General features: G+C 37.0%; 1 protein-coding gene across 4 annotated transcripts in view; it reads left to right on the top strand.

The window, feature by feature from the left end:
* Nucleotides 1–16,740, top strand: part of LOC122788354 — a 396,817-nt gene that overhangs the window by 130,412 nt on the left and 249,665 nt on the right. For 3 of the 4 annotated variants that reach the window (XM_044055426.1, XM_044055427.1, XM_044055428.1), the window contains exons 2-4: nucleotides 231–413; nucleotides 990–1,107; nucleotides 6,713–6,808. In XM_044055426.1, the coding sequence (XP_043911361.1) occupies nucleotides 403–413; nucleotides 990–1,107; nucleotides 6,713–6,808 (225 nt within the window). In that variant the 5' untranslated portion in view covers nucleotides 231–402. The remainder of the gene's footprint in view (nucleotides 1–230; nucleotides 414–989; nucleotides 1,108–6,712; nucleotides 6,809–16,740) is intronic. The other variant, XM_044055429.1, reaches the window with a different exon arrangement.

Genomic DNA, 16,740 nt, shown 5'->3' with positions numbered 1-16,740 from the left:
CCTCTCATAACATGTATTGAGTAGTGATGTAAGTATATACTGCAAAACCTGTCCATACCCACAATAATACTTACATCACAGTTATAATAATGGCATACTTGTTTACCCAAAAGGCTTCAATGTCCTACATTATTCCACCTAATTATAAATTAGTTACAAATATAAATGCATGCAATCAGCTCAGAAATTATTAGTAGAATTACAATTCATATTCTTGTTTCATCCCACAGGATGGATAAACGAGATTGAAACAATAAATCAGAAAGTGGACCACCACCCTGAATCCCACTGCACTATTCTTTAACTCTGTGTTTCCTCAAATACCTTTTATATGTTTATGACCTGATCCAAAGGAGGTTATGTAAAGTTCTCCCCTCACAGAGAGGCTGAAGAGTCAGAATCATGCCTGTAAGGTAAGAGAAATCTTGCAAGCCTACTGCTCTAAATGGTTTAAATTTGTGTTTTGAGTACTGGAAAATAAGAAAGAGATTATGAGAAGTGATACCACTGCAGAGGACTTCACTAATGTTGTTAACACTTTTCTAGAAATGACTTTATTCTCAGTCTGCCTGGTCTCAAGTATTGGTCATGTTTACATGGAGGTGTGCTCTCATACAGTATAATATAGGTAGAAAGTAGCAAGACTAGTGATTTTTTTTTTGCCTGAACTTCATTAATTTGTTTCTGTAATTTCACCACTCAACTCCTATCAATCAAAATTAAATATAAAAAAAATTCATGAGCGAGTCCCCCCGTACATGAACACACACACTCACACACACACACACACACACACACACACACACACACACACACACACACACACACACACACACACAAATATGTACACATGCATACACACATGCACACACAAATACCCCCCCCCCCCCACACACACACACACACTCACATACACACACAATACACTTTAGCTATCCATTTTCTGTCTGTAATTTTAAGCACTGTGGGATTTGTTTCATTTACACCAGGGCTGCTGGAAGTGCAAAGAAAGGTGGAAGAAAGAAGGCAAAGAAAGCAGAGAAAAAAACAAACAAAACAGATGAACTGGTAGTTCAGCATAAGAGCCCACTGGTGTATGATGCAGAGGTAATAAAAGATAAATCTAAGTACAAATACACTTTACCAACCCGAACAGTTTTAAGTGGAAATTATTACAGCTTTGCTAATGTGTTTGTACAGATGAGCGTTTGAATGGATATATAGTTTCCTGAGATGTGTCAGTTTTATAATACTATAATTGTTTGCTGGCATGTCAGCACCACTGTAGAATTATTTCTTTAGTGGCAGCTTCCTCTATAGTAGACGCTCAGATAACAGGTTGCCAATGGCTGTGTGCTAGTTGTCTGTCTGAGAGTGGAATATTTGACCGTTGCTTAAGCGAATTACAGTTTGGAAATGTTACACCAAATATATGTGAATTCGCAGGTTATGTGCAAGATTTTAGTCAGCCACTGCAGACAGCCCCGTTACCACCTCTCTGTCCATCATCTGCTCTATCTACCATCTGCACACAATCGTCTCTTGCACAAGAGTTCAGAAGTCAGCTATGCTGTTTCAGAACTGAGTGGGCTGGAAAGGAAGTTTTAGATTAGCATAAAGCAAACATATGAATCAATCCAGGATGCAATATACTCCATTACAGACTATCTTGCCAAAATCAGTTTGACTGAGACAGAAACAACAAATGAAAACAGCAGTTAGTCACCTATACACCCCATCTTTGACCCCTGCACCCCTTAATCATAACTACTACCAAGGTCATCAGACCTCAGCTGAAAGTTATAGATCCACTCATCAAAGCCCATTTGAAGTATTATCACTAAAACAATAGCAAGATTGTCAGCAACAAGCTAAATGGATACTGTCAGCAGAACTGACCTATTTGAGTTGTAGTAACCATTCACTGGTAGAGACAATCCTTTTTTTTGACCGGCTTAAATTGGAAAGCAGGACAGATGAGTAGATGTGCAGTTAAATTTAATGGATTTCACAGGTAACACACTTTATATATCATTTTGGACAGTTTAGAGTATAAAATACTATCTGGGTTAACTTGGGTTAACACTTATCCTCAAGTCAATCCTTAATTCATTTTTCTATGTTCTCACAATGCACTGCCATGTGATGTCTTACCTTTCCTCCTACTATCCCTTGTCTTATCTGTGTACCCTGATATAGTGTGATCTCTGTTTCCTAATAGTGAATACAGACTTGCCTGTATCAGCTATGCAGAGTAGGTATGTTTCATATTATCTTACTATGTGAATATAACATGATGCTTACGATGGGTCTGCTATATACTGAATCTTCTCAGGTGTTGCAGCTAATCCCTGTGCAAATGCTTCAACCATATTCTTGCTAAGCCTTTCTTCTATCTGTTCCAGTTATCTTAAAAATCCCACCATTGACCTACACTCTATTCCACTGTGTTTCAGATTGCCACAACTGTCTCTTTCTGTCTCTCGGTGAAGCATGGACTGAATTGTCCCTTTTTCAGCTGACATGTCTTCTATTTCATTTTATTTCCTTTCTTCAGCACCACCCCAACTAGTCCCACTCTTCACCCAGTCTATTCCAATCATATATTTTTCTGTTTTCCAATGTGTACATGCTAAGCTTTCTTAACTTTTACCCACAGCCTAACTGCTCCATTCACCTAAGCTTTCAATAATTCCCCTCCATTACAGGTTTCTAACAAGATGATCTCATTTCCCTAAATGACTGCCAGAATAGGGTACAGCAGTCTGGATGTGGTGCTACCAGGACTCTGTACGAAGGGAAGAGGAGCTCAGTGTCACTCATATCCCTTACCCTAGCTTTACACTCCAGCATCTTGCTGGGGTCTGTCACTGTGCTTCACACTGTGTTGTATCAGTCAACCTTGGGTTGATAATAATTCCAAGATCCTCTTCCTACTCTGTCTTGCTAAGAACCACACCACCAAATTCCAAAACATTGTTTTTTTTTTTCTATTACACCTACAGCTTCACCTTTCTTCCAAACCTACAAGACAAGCCAGGTCTCATTTGATCCACAGTTTGGCAACCTGCAGTGCATACCATTTGCTAAGATAATAAATACCACATAAATAAATAAATGAATAAATACCAGCCACATGTTCTTAAAAGTGAATAATTAAAACTTAGATAGACAATAAAGAAGAGAATGTTGATACAGGTTAATGTGCAGAGGTAAATAATTTACTCACAGACCATAAAGCAAAGTCAATTGTATAAACCAAACATTTAAAGAAAAATCTCTTACTGGATAAATACCTTAGCTGTTTCTAACTTAATAAAGAGCACTTGTTCCTAATTTATGCTAAATTAAAAAAATATTCAGACAGATATAGATTTTAACAGCAAACATATAGAGATGTAGACACAAAGGTCTTCCAAGTAAGACTGATTGACTATGCACTGGCTTCAATTCCAAATATATATATTTTTAGCTTAGCACACATGTTCCCACAGAAACCAAGGACATTTACATCGGATTACTCCGGTTATCCCCCCATACACAAAAAGCAGGTTCTTTTAAATTCACAAACTGATGAATCTGCATACTAAGCACTGCTTTCCCAGTGATGGTCAGCTATACCTTTGGACAGTCTTACAATTGCATTGTTATGGTCCCTTGGCTTCCTGACTCAGTCTATTTTAAGAGTCAGTCATATGATAGTAATTAGGTCCTTCCTGTAGATGCGGAAAGTTACACTTTACATTTCAAGTGTCATACATATTCTTCTCCTTTCATCTAATTTTTTGCATTCACATAGGTTGTAAGGTTGCACTCATTTTCTGCCACAGGATAAACATATACTGCAAATTTCATGGAATTAAAACATTGCTTTGCAAATGTGTTAATAGTTTAAAATAAGAAATTAAAATATATCATATTTTATGGGTCTACGTCAAATTGTCAAAAACCCCACATCATCAAAGACAAGATCGTCGAGATGAGAATATCGAAATCCCATTTCAGCAAGCCAGTGGAAAAACAAAGATCTTCCCATGGTAAGTAACCACTTATCCAAAAAGAAATAAAACCTAAACCACACCATTTCTAACCCACCCAGGTGGGGGGCTACAACCCCCACATACCCCTTAACTAAATACACCAACTGCGAGATTGTACTACAGCTGGGAAAAAGGCAAAGTTCACTGTATTGCCCAACAGGTTAGTTACCCTGGGAAGATCTTTGTTGTTCCGCTGGTTCACTGAAATGGGATTTCGATATTCTCATCTTGACAATCTCGTCTTCGATGATGTGGGGTTTTGACAATTTCAGGTAGGCCCCATTTTATATACAATTCTCTACTTTGGCATTGTGATAGCTGTTGATGTGCTTTACCAATCAGTGATACTGATTACTTCCAACAAAGTCTTTGTGTAATGTCTTGTATGCCATACCTTTTTTAGAATCTCCAGTTTTTGTTTTCATGTTCAGTACACAGAGGACTTGCTGTAGTTCTGGATGCTAACATTTGTACCTATACATTTTGGAATTAATGGCCACCCTAGTATTCCATTTACAAACTTTCTTTCTTTTTTTTTTTTTGCTGAATTAACTATCACATTAGCTTTGTTCATTTGTGAACTTTGGATTTATATATTACACAGGCTGTCTTTATATATGCCTTTTCTGTAGAATGGAATTATTATACCATGCATGCACTTTCAATGTACAGTAAAATTAGATCTTTAACTAAAATATTTTGTATGACATTCAGTACACTTTTGGAGTATATATTATATTGATTGTCTAAACAATATGTCCTACATGGATGGACCCAAAGACCTGTCACTATACTCAGTATCTTACAGAATGCTAAGAGGTGACCTTTGGCTGTTATACAATGTATCCTCCAACCCAAAACTGATGGATTTACTGCACATCCGCAAGTCAAATGGCACCATAAACACTCAGCTTAGGGATCTAAACCTGTTCTGAAGCATTAACAGAACAGAATGGAGAGACAGGTATATCTTACAGAGGATACCGCTGCTATAGAACAGACTCCTCATCCATGTTAAACCTGTCCATATTTAAGTGCAATTTGGATCTATGAATGGGAATATAATTTTTATCCCAGGACTACACTTATAATACTAATGACAGGGGCATCTACTAATTGCTTTATTCCATGCATGGGTCCACTCAAAGTTATTCTCAGTAGGGGTAATATATAATTATCAACTATGGGATGGGGAAAGTCAATCTAACACCAAATTGGATAGGTTAATTCAAGCACCAAAAGGGAATTTGGCTTGGCTTAAATGGCTAGCCTAGTACTCACCTATGAACCTATATATACATTCCATGTATATGTTAAGTGTGCAGTGTGAGAAATGAAATTTCAAAGTGGGTGTCACTCTGTGGACTGTCTATGAGTTTGAAATTAGCTGTCATACAAGTATAATATACAAACAGCTTTTACACATTGAAGAATTAGTTTGCCAAGTGACATTATTAATTTAGCCATTGGGGAAAAACAGACACTTGTGTTGCATCTAGTGTATTCATTCCCATTTTTCAATTTTTTTATTTCAAATTTATATTTGGTCTCCCCATCTACCATCTTGGCATGCCCCACTACCCTCCTCAGTCTTCACAGTAAGGTGGATAAGAGATAAATGTGCCCTGGTATTCCTCTATCCTGATAGTAGAGAGGACTTTTTTCCATGGGCATACCTTTAACCCTAGCCTCCTGTGCAAGGTGCATAGTGACAGCAAAGTGGTATTTGTGCATATGCTATCACAGGCACACTCATTGCTCTACATAGTTTATAAAGATACCACCCCCCCACCACCACCACCATCTCTGCTACCACTTTGTAACCAGGTATTTCATTTTGAGTAAAAAGATGATTATAAAGTCATGCCAGGAAATTTGCAGGCAGTTTCTAGGCTGCTTTTAAAATACACTGTTTTGGTAGAAACTGTTGAAAACTCTAAGTCCAAATTGTTGAGAAGTAAAAGCACACAAATACGAATTGTGCACTGTTCAGAAAGCAGTGATGCATGATGGAACTTTATACAGCACTGCCTCTTACTGGGCTGGTAGAGGGAATATGGAGAAAATAAAGCTTTTTGGTGGTGTCTTGTGTAACCTATGGATGTACACAACTAGGCTGATATGAATGATAACAGCGTCTGATACTTTATGTAGCATCAAAGTTATCCCAGTAAGAAACAAAGATTGTTGGGCACATCCAGTCTACCTTTTTCTTTACATGCTGGATAAGACATTAATCATAATCAGCAAAATACCTTTCTGGCCTGCTCATTAATAAATGTCATTTGTCTCTGAAAAAAATCCTCTACAGAATGTCCGTGCCATATGTCTGACTGTCACAGAACTTTGTTTATAATGCCCAATACCTGTTCCCTCTCTTTTTCAGGAACCTACTGCATTCCTTTACTTTGAAAATGTCCTTGCTGTGCTGAAATGCTATTATCATTCATGTTTACCTGAGGTGTATTTTTTCCTTATTATCTTTCTGTTTTAGAAAATTCACTGAACTCTGCCAAACGGCCATTAGTATGATGGTCTCAATGTAGTATGTTTGGGGATGTGGATATAACTGTTCCATGAGTTTCACTTAGTTTTCATGAAATTCCTTGATGTTGAGGCAATATCATTTTGCATTTCAAACAATGCACATTCATATTTTTTCTGTTTCTTAGGCAGCAATGGAAGAACTGTTAGAGAAATTTAAGAAGGCTCCAGAATGCGATACAATGGCAAACATCAAAATACAACTGGCAGACTATGAGTCTACTGTAAGTAAGCATGAAGCTTCATATACAATATTCATATAACCTGACAACTACTTATTTTTGTTGGGGGGGGGGGGTTAAGTGCTGTTATATAGCGATATAACTGCTGTTCACTGTTTTTTTTCCAAAGAAATTGACATGATAATGTACTAACAACTAAAAGTATAAAACGTGCTTGTATTTTTAGTTTCTTTTGGATTATCTTTATTTCATAATTTGTTTGATTTCACTTTCCTTTTTACAGTAGACATTAATCCACACTTGTTCAGTACAATTAATGCAAGCAGTCCTACGTCACCTTCAGAATAGCACCACGCTAATTAAAATAAATCCATGTTATTAACTTCACTTTGCTAATCCACTTAGTTGTAAACTAATGTTCTTATAATTCCTTTTACTGTAGCAAGAAACCTTTCCGTATCATTTCTTTCTACCTTATCGATCCCACTGCATTCATTTGAATACCAGCAATTTCATGGATTAGCACAGGACACCCAACAATATTCACAGAGGTTAACTGCTTTGCTCAGCTGGCATCACTCAGGGGAAAAAGTACATCTAAGCTAGATGTCCCAAAGGAATTTAATGTTCCCAGGCAGGACACTGAATCAGCTGATAGAACAAATGCCAGTACACTGCAATTTCCTCAATGCTGAGAGATAAAGCCTATTTTTTCAGTTTTTATACATACATACATATATATATATATATATATATATATATATATATATATATATATATGTATAGCTCTATAGCTGCATAGCTATCTATCTATCTATCTATCTATCTATCTATCTATCTATCTATCTATCTATCTATCCACCTATCTAGCAACATAAAAATTTCAACAAAACGCAAATTAAAGGTCATGCAGCTAAACACTAGGAGTCTAAACATGAAACTGCACTCATTGCAAGCATTCTTAACCCAGGAAGATGCTGACATTTGTGCAGTCACAGAAAACTAATTCAAAGCTGCGGAGAGCACCCCAGCCTTACCTGGTTTCTCATCCTATCATACATTCGGACCCTAAACGGTGGGCATCAAAGCCAAAGGAGGTGGAGTTTCAATATATATTAAAGACACACATACTTCCAGGTTGGTCAAACATTATGACGCACAGGAGACACTCCAGGTGCAGTTAACCATTGACAAGGCCCCTATTCAGATCATAGCTAGCTACAGGCCCCCAAATTTGACTCAAAATGCCCACTCCACCTACCTAGACCTCTTTGAATCTATCAAGATTCAACCCTTTACCCTGTTCCTGGGCAACTTTAACTATCCAACCATAGACTGGAAAAACTACTCATGCCAGAACACAAATGCCCAGAGATTCCTCGATTTTATCAATGCAAATACCTTGGAACAGCTAGTCAATACCCCCACAAGAGGAGATAATATCTTGGACTTGGAATTAACCAACATGAGTAATCACTGCACCATCTCTACAGTATCATCTTCCCTGGTAAGATCTGACCATAATGCGGTCACTTTTGAAGTCACCTTCTCCCCTGACCCCCTCTAGCTAGGGTCAAACAAAAAAACTTCTCCAAAGCTGATTACAACTTCCTGAGGGATGATATAAACAGCTTCACAGCCCCCATTCCCTCTTTAGGAACTGGCACCAATGTCCAAATCTACATCAAAGTACTATACGAGCATTTATATAGATACATGGAATCAGGAATACCCGATAGGACAAAATCATCCTCCACAAGGAAGAGTAAACCTGTTTGATGGACATCTGCAATAAATAAACTAGATAACAAAAGGAAAAAATTGCTGTCCAGGACCAAGAAGGAGCAGGTGCCCAATTGGAAGCAATCTCTCCTTAGCCTGAATAAGCAGATAAGAGCACTAGTGAAATCCTCTAAAGCCAACTTTGAGTCCAAACTGGCCACATCTACTAGAGACAATCATAAGGCCTTCTTCACATAGGTCCGCAATCTCAAAGGAAGCACCCAGATCAGAACTGGTGGTCAAGGACACTACATACTTAAATGCTGTAGATATAGTCAACATACTGACTGACAGATTCAGCAAAAACTTCACCCCTCTGTTCCCCCATCAGTAAATCAGTACCTCCCCCTTCCCCTTATCTCTAGGGAACAGGTCATCACTGTACTCTCAAAGGCAAAAAATACAGCCTCCGTGGGACCTGATAACATCCCAGGCTGCATCCTACATGAACTTGCAGCACCATTAGGCACCCTATTCAACCAAAACCTGAATACCGTCTTTGTCCCAGTCGAGCAGAGGACAGCTACTGTCATCCCTTTACACAAAGGTGGAGCATCCACCGATCCAGGAAATTATGGATCCATCAGCCTAACTAGCCTGATCTGCAAGCCTATGGAACAGATTATCATGGACCTCATTAACAGGGACATTGGCAACCTACAAACACTTGCTCCACACAGTTTGGCTTTGTCAAGGGGTGGTCATGTTTGTTAAATCTGATCGACTTCTTTGAGACAGTCACCAAAGCCATGGACGAGGGGAAGATGGTGCACACCGCCTACCCTGACCTGGCCAAAACCTTTGACACTATTCCCCACTCAGGCATAATAGATAAACTCTGTCAACTAGGCATCAATCCATATGTTACCAGACAGGTAGCAAACTGGCTCACTGACAGAACTCACCTAATCAAAATAGGGGAAGCCACCTCAAGCAGTAGACCCGAAAAGAGCAGCATACCCCAGGGATCGGTTTTGGAGCCTCTGTTATTTGGGATATACTTCTCTGAGGTGTAGGCCAAAACCAGTGGGCTATGGCTGACCAGCTTTGCAGATGACTGCAAGCTGAGCACGGTCATCAATTTCCCAAGTGATGTGGACGTTCTCCAAAAGGGTCTCACCCAAACAAATGACTGGTGCCAGAAACATGGCCTCAAGCCAAATGCCAAAAATGCATCATCATTCCCTTTGGGGAGATTGACGTCCCCACATATTATCACATTAATAACAATGCCCTAAGCACACAATCAGTCATGAGGGTTTTGGACGTCCAGGTTAATGGCAACCTGGCTTTTGACCACCATGTTGCTTCTGTTGTACAGAAAGCTTTCTACATGGCCTACCTCATAAGTAAGGGTATCTCATTAGGGACAAGAAGGTCATAACATCCCTGTATTCTTCCCTTATAAGGCCAGCTATTAAGTACAATGCCCCCTTTGGCATCACGTACCTCACAAAGCACATGCAGCAGCTGGAGAGACCATAGAGGTTCCTCACCAAGAGAATCCAGGGCCTCAGACATCTACCCAACACAGAGAGGCTAAAAGCCCTGTCCCTCTACTCAGTTTCATACAAACTCTCAGAGGTGACCTCTGCCTGGCATACAAAGCAATCTCAGACCCTGCCTTGATGGAACTACTGCATATTTGCAAGTCAACCTCCATTCAATTAACCTGCATGCGTGACCTCAACCTGGTCTGTGACATCAATAGTACTTGTTGGCAGGACAGATTTGTGTCCCAGTGACTCCCCCATCTGTGGAATAGACTACCTCTCCATGTCAAGCAGAGTACCTCATTATCCCTTTTTAAGTGCAACCTGGACAACTGGATGGGAAAGAGAAAATACACCCCTGGGATTCCACCTGTGCCCCTGCTGGACAGGGGCTTTGGGTGCAGACTTGTCTAAACATGAGCTAAACTCTTGGCTAGGCTTATAAGAGCCTCAGGGCCAATAGCCTAGTAACTTCCTATGATCCTATCTACATGCAATATAGATAGATAAATAGATAGATATAGACAGATATATGGGTACTTTCAGTAGAAAGCTAGATAGTGACAGATAGCTATACTTTTAAGTCACCTATCACTTTAGCTAAACATAAATGGTCTTGACTACATGCATTTTAACTCTGATAACGAGGAAAGCTTATAATTTTGAGATCCTTGGTGTTAATTTTCTTATAGATTTGTAATCACTATCACAGTTTGTGTTGGATTGTGAGACAATGATGCACTTTCAGTGTTCTTTCCTTTTTTCTAATGTAATGCAGCTGTGGAGTTGGTATATGTAAGTCAGAGGCAGTGTGGAGGTACAAAAACAGATTTTTCTGTTTCTATTTTTTTTTTTAGTTTTGCTAGGTTTAGATGAAGTGCATGTTAGATCACTTTTGCTTCAATCTTGTTTAAATCAACTGTGAACCAAATACACCAAACTCCACAGAAATGGAAATAACAGCACGGACTGAGAATAAATAAAATGTAATTGTGATTCTGGTACCTCGGCCTTCGCCTTCAAATGGAATAGTTCACATACTCAGAAACAAGCCTATAAGAACCACCTTACATTTCATTAATTGAAATCAATTAACATTGTTTCAAAAATTTAAAGCCACATTTACAAAACTTCTACTAAACACTTTTAACTATACTTATTACTGTTAAATGCTTTTACATTAAATAGTAAATAACACAATATTTCCCATTACACATCCACAAATATTATTCATATTTCCAAATTCATACCATTAGGATATAGAGTATTGAAGTTAATAATATATTTAGATTCCATATTTAATAACGTCCTCTGAAAACTATGGTTTGTCCCCCCCATCCCATAAGGTTTGGCTATAACACTAAAAATTAAATCTCTCACTGAACCTCCATGTTCTTATGAAAATGACTAGCCACAGGACTATCAAGCATTACATTTCTAATGTCTCCTAGATGTTCTAGTATTTTTAATTTTACCTTACGCTTGGTTTGTCCCAAATACCATTTTTGTACAGGACAATTACACCCAATAGCATAAATAACCCCAAATGAGTTACAATCAAAATGATCTATGGCATTATATAAAATGCCATTGATCCTAGTACCATCTAAATTCCTAATTTTATCACATACCTTACATCTACCACATGCATATGCACCTGCGTTGGCCAACTTTTTCCTTCTGCCTTTATTTCTTACTAGCTCCTTTAAATTTTGAAACCTGCCATAAGAAAAAATCACTTCCTTAGGAATAATGTTTCTCAAATTATCATCATTACTAATGAAATGTAATAAGTATAGTTAAAAGTGTTTAGTAGAAGTTTTGTAAATGTGGCTTTAAATTTTTGAAACAATGTTAATTGATTTCACTTAATGAAATGTAAGGTGGTTCTTATAGGCTTGTTTCTGAGTATGTGAACTATTCCATTTGAAGGCGAAGGCCGAGGTACCAGAATCACAATTACATTTTATTTATTCTCAGTCCGTCCTGTTATTTCCATTGCTGTAGAGTTTGGTGTATTTGATTCTTAGTGGCTGTCTTCAGCAGTTTTGGTGTTTTTTTGTGATTATAATGTCCAGTAATGGAGCAGCAAGACCACTGGTGGTTGTAAGGAATAACTCGAATGTTTTTGACTTAACTTCTATTTGGAAGGATAGAGAAAAAAGGTTTGCCTCCAATGACCCGTGGGTATATGGCAGTAATGATTGTTCCACGAAGTTTAAGGAGTTAGAAAAACTAATGGTGAAAGAAGCGACTGTCTTTTATGACCTGAGGCTGTTGGCAGAGTATGTCAGTTCCAACATCACTCCAAGGGGGCTTAGAGTGGATCGTTTACCTGCTTATGAATTCTCTGATGAGGATTCAGACCTCTTTGCAGAATGGAAAGAGATTTCTTTACAGTGCACCTTGAGTTGGCTGAAGGTGCTTATTAAGCGCAATGAAAGAGCGCTCATTAAAATACGCTCTAATTTTATAGAACTCCAAGAACTTTAACAAGCAAGTCCTCGGAAGTAGATTTCGAACAGAATCTCAGTGATATAAAGTTGAGGGTGTCTAAAATTGAAATGCAGGTGATACAGCGTAAAAAGAAAAAATTTGCACGGGACACCAATGACTATAGTACGGGGAAGATCTTTTCTTAGCAATACAGCTTTAAGAGGGGGCATGGTAGATCTGCTTCTAAAAACAGTAGAAGCAGATCTCGCGGCCTTAGAGATACTTCCGGTTCATCTGTCGACACAGGTTTGGCGGGAAGGAAGAGCGTTTCTTTTGATGAACTAAATGCGGAAGGTGCATCGGGGTCAAGTGGTCCAAAAGAGACAATCTTATTAGATAAAGAGAGTCCGACCCAAAGGAATGGGCGTAGTCGCACTTTCAGGCAAAGGGAAAAAGAAACTGACTTTGTGTCTGAGATACAAGGAACTGTTGAATGTGGACTTGATTTTTGTGATGGTGGTGGTGGTGTAAGAACTGTATCCAATGGCCATTTTGACTTTTCTGCAGGTGAGGATTTAAGCATTATTAATCTCTCTGATTTGCATATTACTGACATCATGAAACAGGTTTTGTGTAAAGGTACTAAGTTCGTTCCAACTCATATTCCTTCTTTGGCAGATGTGATGTTAGAGGCCAAAGATTTTTGTAGAAAATTACATCTTAAAGTTTTTTTTGCTAATAATGGGAAAGGAACAGTCGATTATGTGGATGAAATGAATGATATTTCTGTTTTAGAAAGTTCATTGATGGATATGCCTGTGCATGAAAATGAAATAATAGACATTTTTCCAGATTTGGAATTTTGTTCAACTTCTGATCCTGTTTTTGAATATTGTACAGGGTATGGGAAGTTTGAAATTCCCAAGGTACCCTATGTCAGTGAATTTGTCCCTCCAAAAACAAACAGCATTAATGTTTTTGAAAAAACTTTTAGTAAACAAATTGTAAAGGAATTTGGGTTATTTAAAAAACATTCGATGTGTTATAACCTTTCTAAAGCAGAATGGCAAGCTTTGTGTAAGATAAGGGAGAACAGTGACAAATATGTTTTTACGGAATCTGACAAAGGTGGAAACTGGGTAATTTTACCCAGAGAGAGATATAATTCTCCAGTGTTAGATTTGTTATCTGATAGTAACACTTATGCAAGATTGCCAACAAATCCCAAGGTGGAATTCAACAATGCCTTATATGATTTATTGGAAAGGGGTGAACGTTTGGGTTTCTTTACATCTGGAGATGTTAAGAAATTGTTTATTAAGAATCCAAAAGATGCTAGATTTTTCATTATTCCAAAGATACATAAGGATTTGTGAAATCCACCTGGGCATCCAATTGTATCAAGGAGAGGTGCTTTTTCACAAAATGTTGGTATGTTTTTGGACTCAGTATTAAAAGGTTATTTACGAAGGATACCCTCACATGTTAAAAACACTAAGGAAGTTTGTGATTATTTTAAAGGAATTACTTGGGAAAATGACTTTTACTGGGTCAGTGTGGATATAAAATCATTATACACCTGCATTAATATCAATTGGGGACTTGAGGCAGTAGGTAAATTATTGTCTGAAGGTCCACGAACTTCCTTTATTATTAGCCTGTTGGAATTTTGCCTTACACATAATTATTTTGAGTTTGAAAAGAAATTTTTCTTGCAGAAGGATGGCACTGCGATGGGTGCCTGTTTTGCTCCTTCGTATGCCATTATTTTTATGGGGTATTTTGAAAATTTGTTTGTGTATTCTAAGAATTTTTTTCAAAACAAGGTGGTCAAATATAAAAGATTTATTGATGACCTCTTGTTTTTATGCAAGGGGAACCCCAAATAATTTGAAGAGTTTATCTCTAGCTTAAAAACTAATCCATGTGGGTTGGACTTTACTTTTAATTTAGGTGGAGACAAAATACAATATCTAGATGTGGAATTTTATGTGGGATCAGATGGAAGAATACAACATAAACCATTCCACAAGACCACAGCGGTTAACAATTTTTTACATGCATCTGTTATGCATAGTTTCCATCTTATTGAATCATTGCCTTTTGGGGAATTTAAACGTATTGCAGGCAATATTTCAGAGAAGGATAAATTTAAAGCAGAATTCGACCGAGTACATGAGAAATTATGTGCTAGAGGGTATTCCCATGAAAGGATTACGTTACCTAGAACTAAAGTAGAAAAAGAATTGGGGTTATTGCATGATTATCAGAGTTCCTTAGGTAGTGCAAGAAAATATAAAAATAGGAATAACAGAAATGGGGGAAATAATGATAACAAAGAAAGTGATGAGAAAAACAGGATATTTTTTGTCAATAGGTTTTCAGCTTTTTCCCCCATTTTAAGAAAACTTGTGATGGCATTGTGGCCTGTCATTAGTAATGATGATAATTTGAGAAACATTATTCCTAAGGAAGTGATTTTTTTCTTATGGCAGGTTTCAAAATTTAAAGGAGCTAGTAAGAAATAAAGGCAGAAGGAAAAAGTTGGCCAACGCAGGTGCATATGCATGTGGTAGATGTAAGGTATGTGATAAAATTAGGAATTTAGATGGTACTAGGATCAATGGCATTTTATATAATGCCGTAGATCATTTTGATTGTAACTCATTTGGGGTTATTTATGCTATTGGGTGTAATTGTCCTGTACAAAAATGGTATTTGGGACAAACCAAGTGTAAGGTAAAATTAAGAATACTAGAACATCTAGGAGACATTAGAAATGTAAGGCTTGATAGTCCTGTGGCTAGTCATTTTCATAAAGAACATGGAGGTTCGGTGAGAGATTTAATTTTTAGTGTTATAGCCAAACCTTATGGGATGGGGGGGACAAACCATAGTTTTCAGAGGAGGTTATTAAATATGGAATCTAAATATATTATTAACTTCAATACTCTATATCCTAATGGTATGAATTTGGAAATATGAATAATATTTGTGGATGTGTAATGGGAAATATTGTGTTATTTACTATTTAATGTAAAAGTATTTAACATGTAATAAGTATAGTTAAAAGTGTTTAGTAGAAGTTTTGTAAATGTGGCTTTAAATTTTTGAAACAATGTTAATTGATTTCAATTAATGAAATGTAAGGTGGTTCTTATAGGCTTGTTTCTGAGTATGTGAACTATTCCATTTGAAGGCGAAGGCCGAGGTACCAGAATCACAATTACATTTTATTTATTCTCAGTCCGTGCTGTTATTTCCATTGCCGTGGAGTTTGGTGTATTTGGTTCTTAGTGGCTGTCTTCAGCAGTTTTGGTGTTTTTTGGTGATTAAATCAACTGTGTTTAGATATTCAGCATTTGAATTAAATGACATATACTTATGCATGTATGGAGGTGTATATGTGTGTTTGTGTATATATATGTATATATATATATATATATATATATATATATATATATATATATATATATATATATATATATATATATATATATATATATATATATTATACACACACACACACACACACACACACACACACACACACACACACACACACACACACACACACACACACGTGTGCATACGTGTGTGTGTGAGAGTGCTTGCAGGTCAAAACAGTGAACGCCCATATGACCGAATATATTTTCAGGCTGTGAATAACAGTGAGTGCATATGAGTTAACGTTGTGTTCAATGGTAATTTCCAGCAGCCTTTTGTATGGGATCATGGTGAAGCAGAGTAAGGTAATTTGCCCTCTGTTGTGTGATCTTGGAGTTAGTGTGTGCATATAAATTTATATATATATATATATATATATATATATATATATATATATATATATATATATAGCTATAATATTAGTAAAGGGTGGGAAGAATACAGGATATCTTGCCCTCATCCCAAAAAAGTGTTTATTTTTGTTGTTTTAGATTATTTTAAATTCGATCAAAAATCATGGTTCTTTCTATGTTTGCTCTTATGAGCATTACTTGATGAAGATACACTCTCTCTCTCTCTCTCTATATATATATATATAATATCTATATATATATATATATATATATATATATATATATATATTTAGATAGATTTAGATATATAGATAAATATATAGATGAATACATATGTGTGTGTGTGTGTGTGTGTGTGTGTGTATGTATATATATATATATATATATATATATATATATATATATATATATATATATAGATATAGATATGGGGGTCACTATCAAAACCACGAAAGACTGCAAC

This window comes from Protopterus annectens, chromosome 13.part0 (assembly GCF_019279795.1).
Source record: "Protopterus annectens isolate FY-2018-M chromosome 13.part0, PAN1.0, whole genome shotgun sequence".
Taxonomy (NCBI): domain Eukaryota; kingdom Metazoa; phylum Chordata; order Ceratodontiformes; family Protopteridae; genus Protopterus; species Protopterus annectens.
Note: the sequence above shows the minus strand (reverse complement) of the source record. Positions and strands in the feature narration are given on the sequence as shown.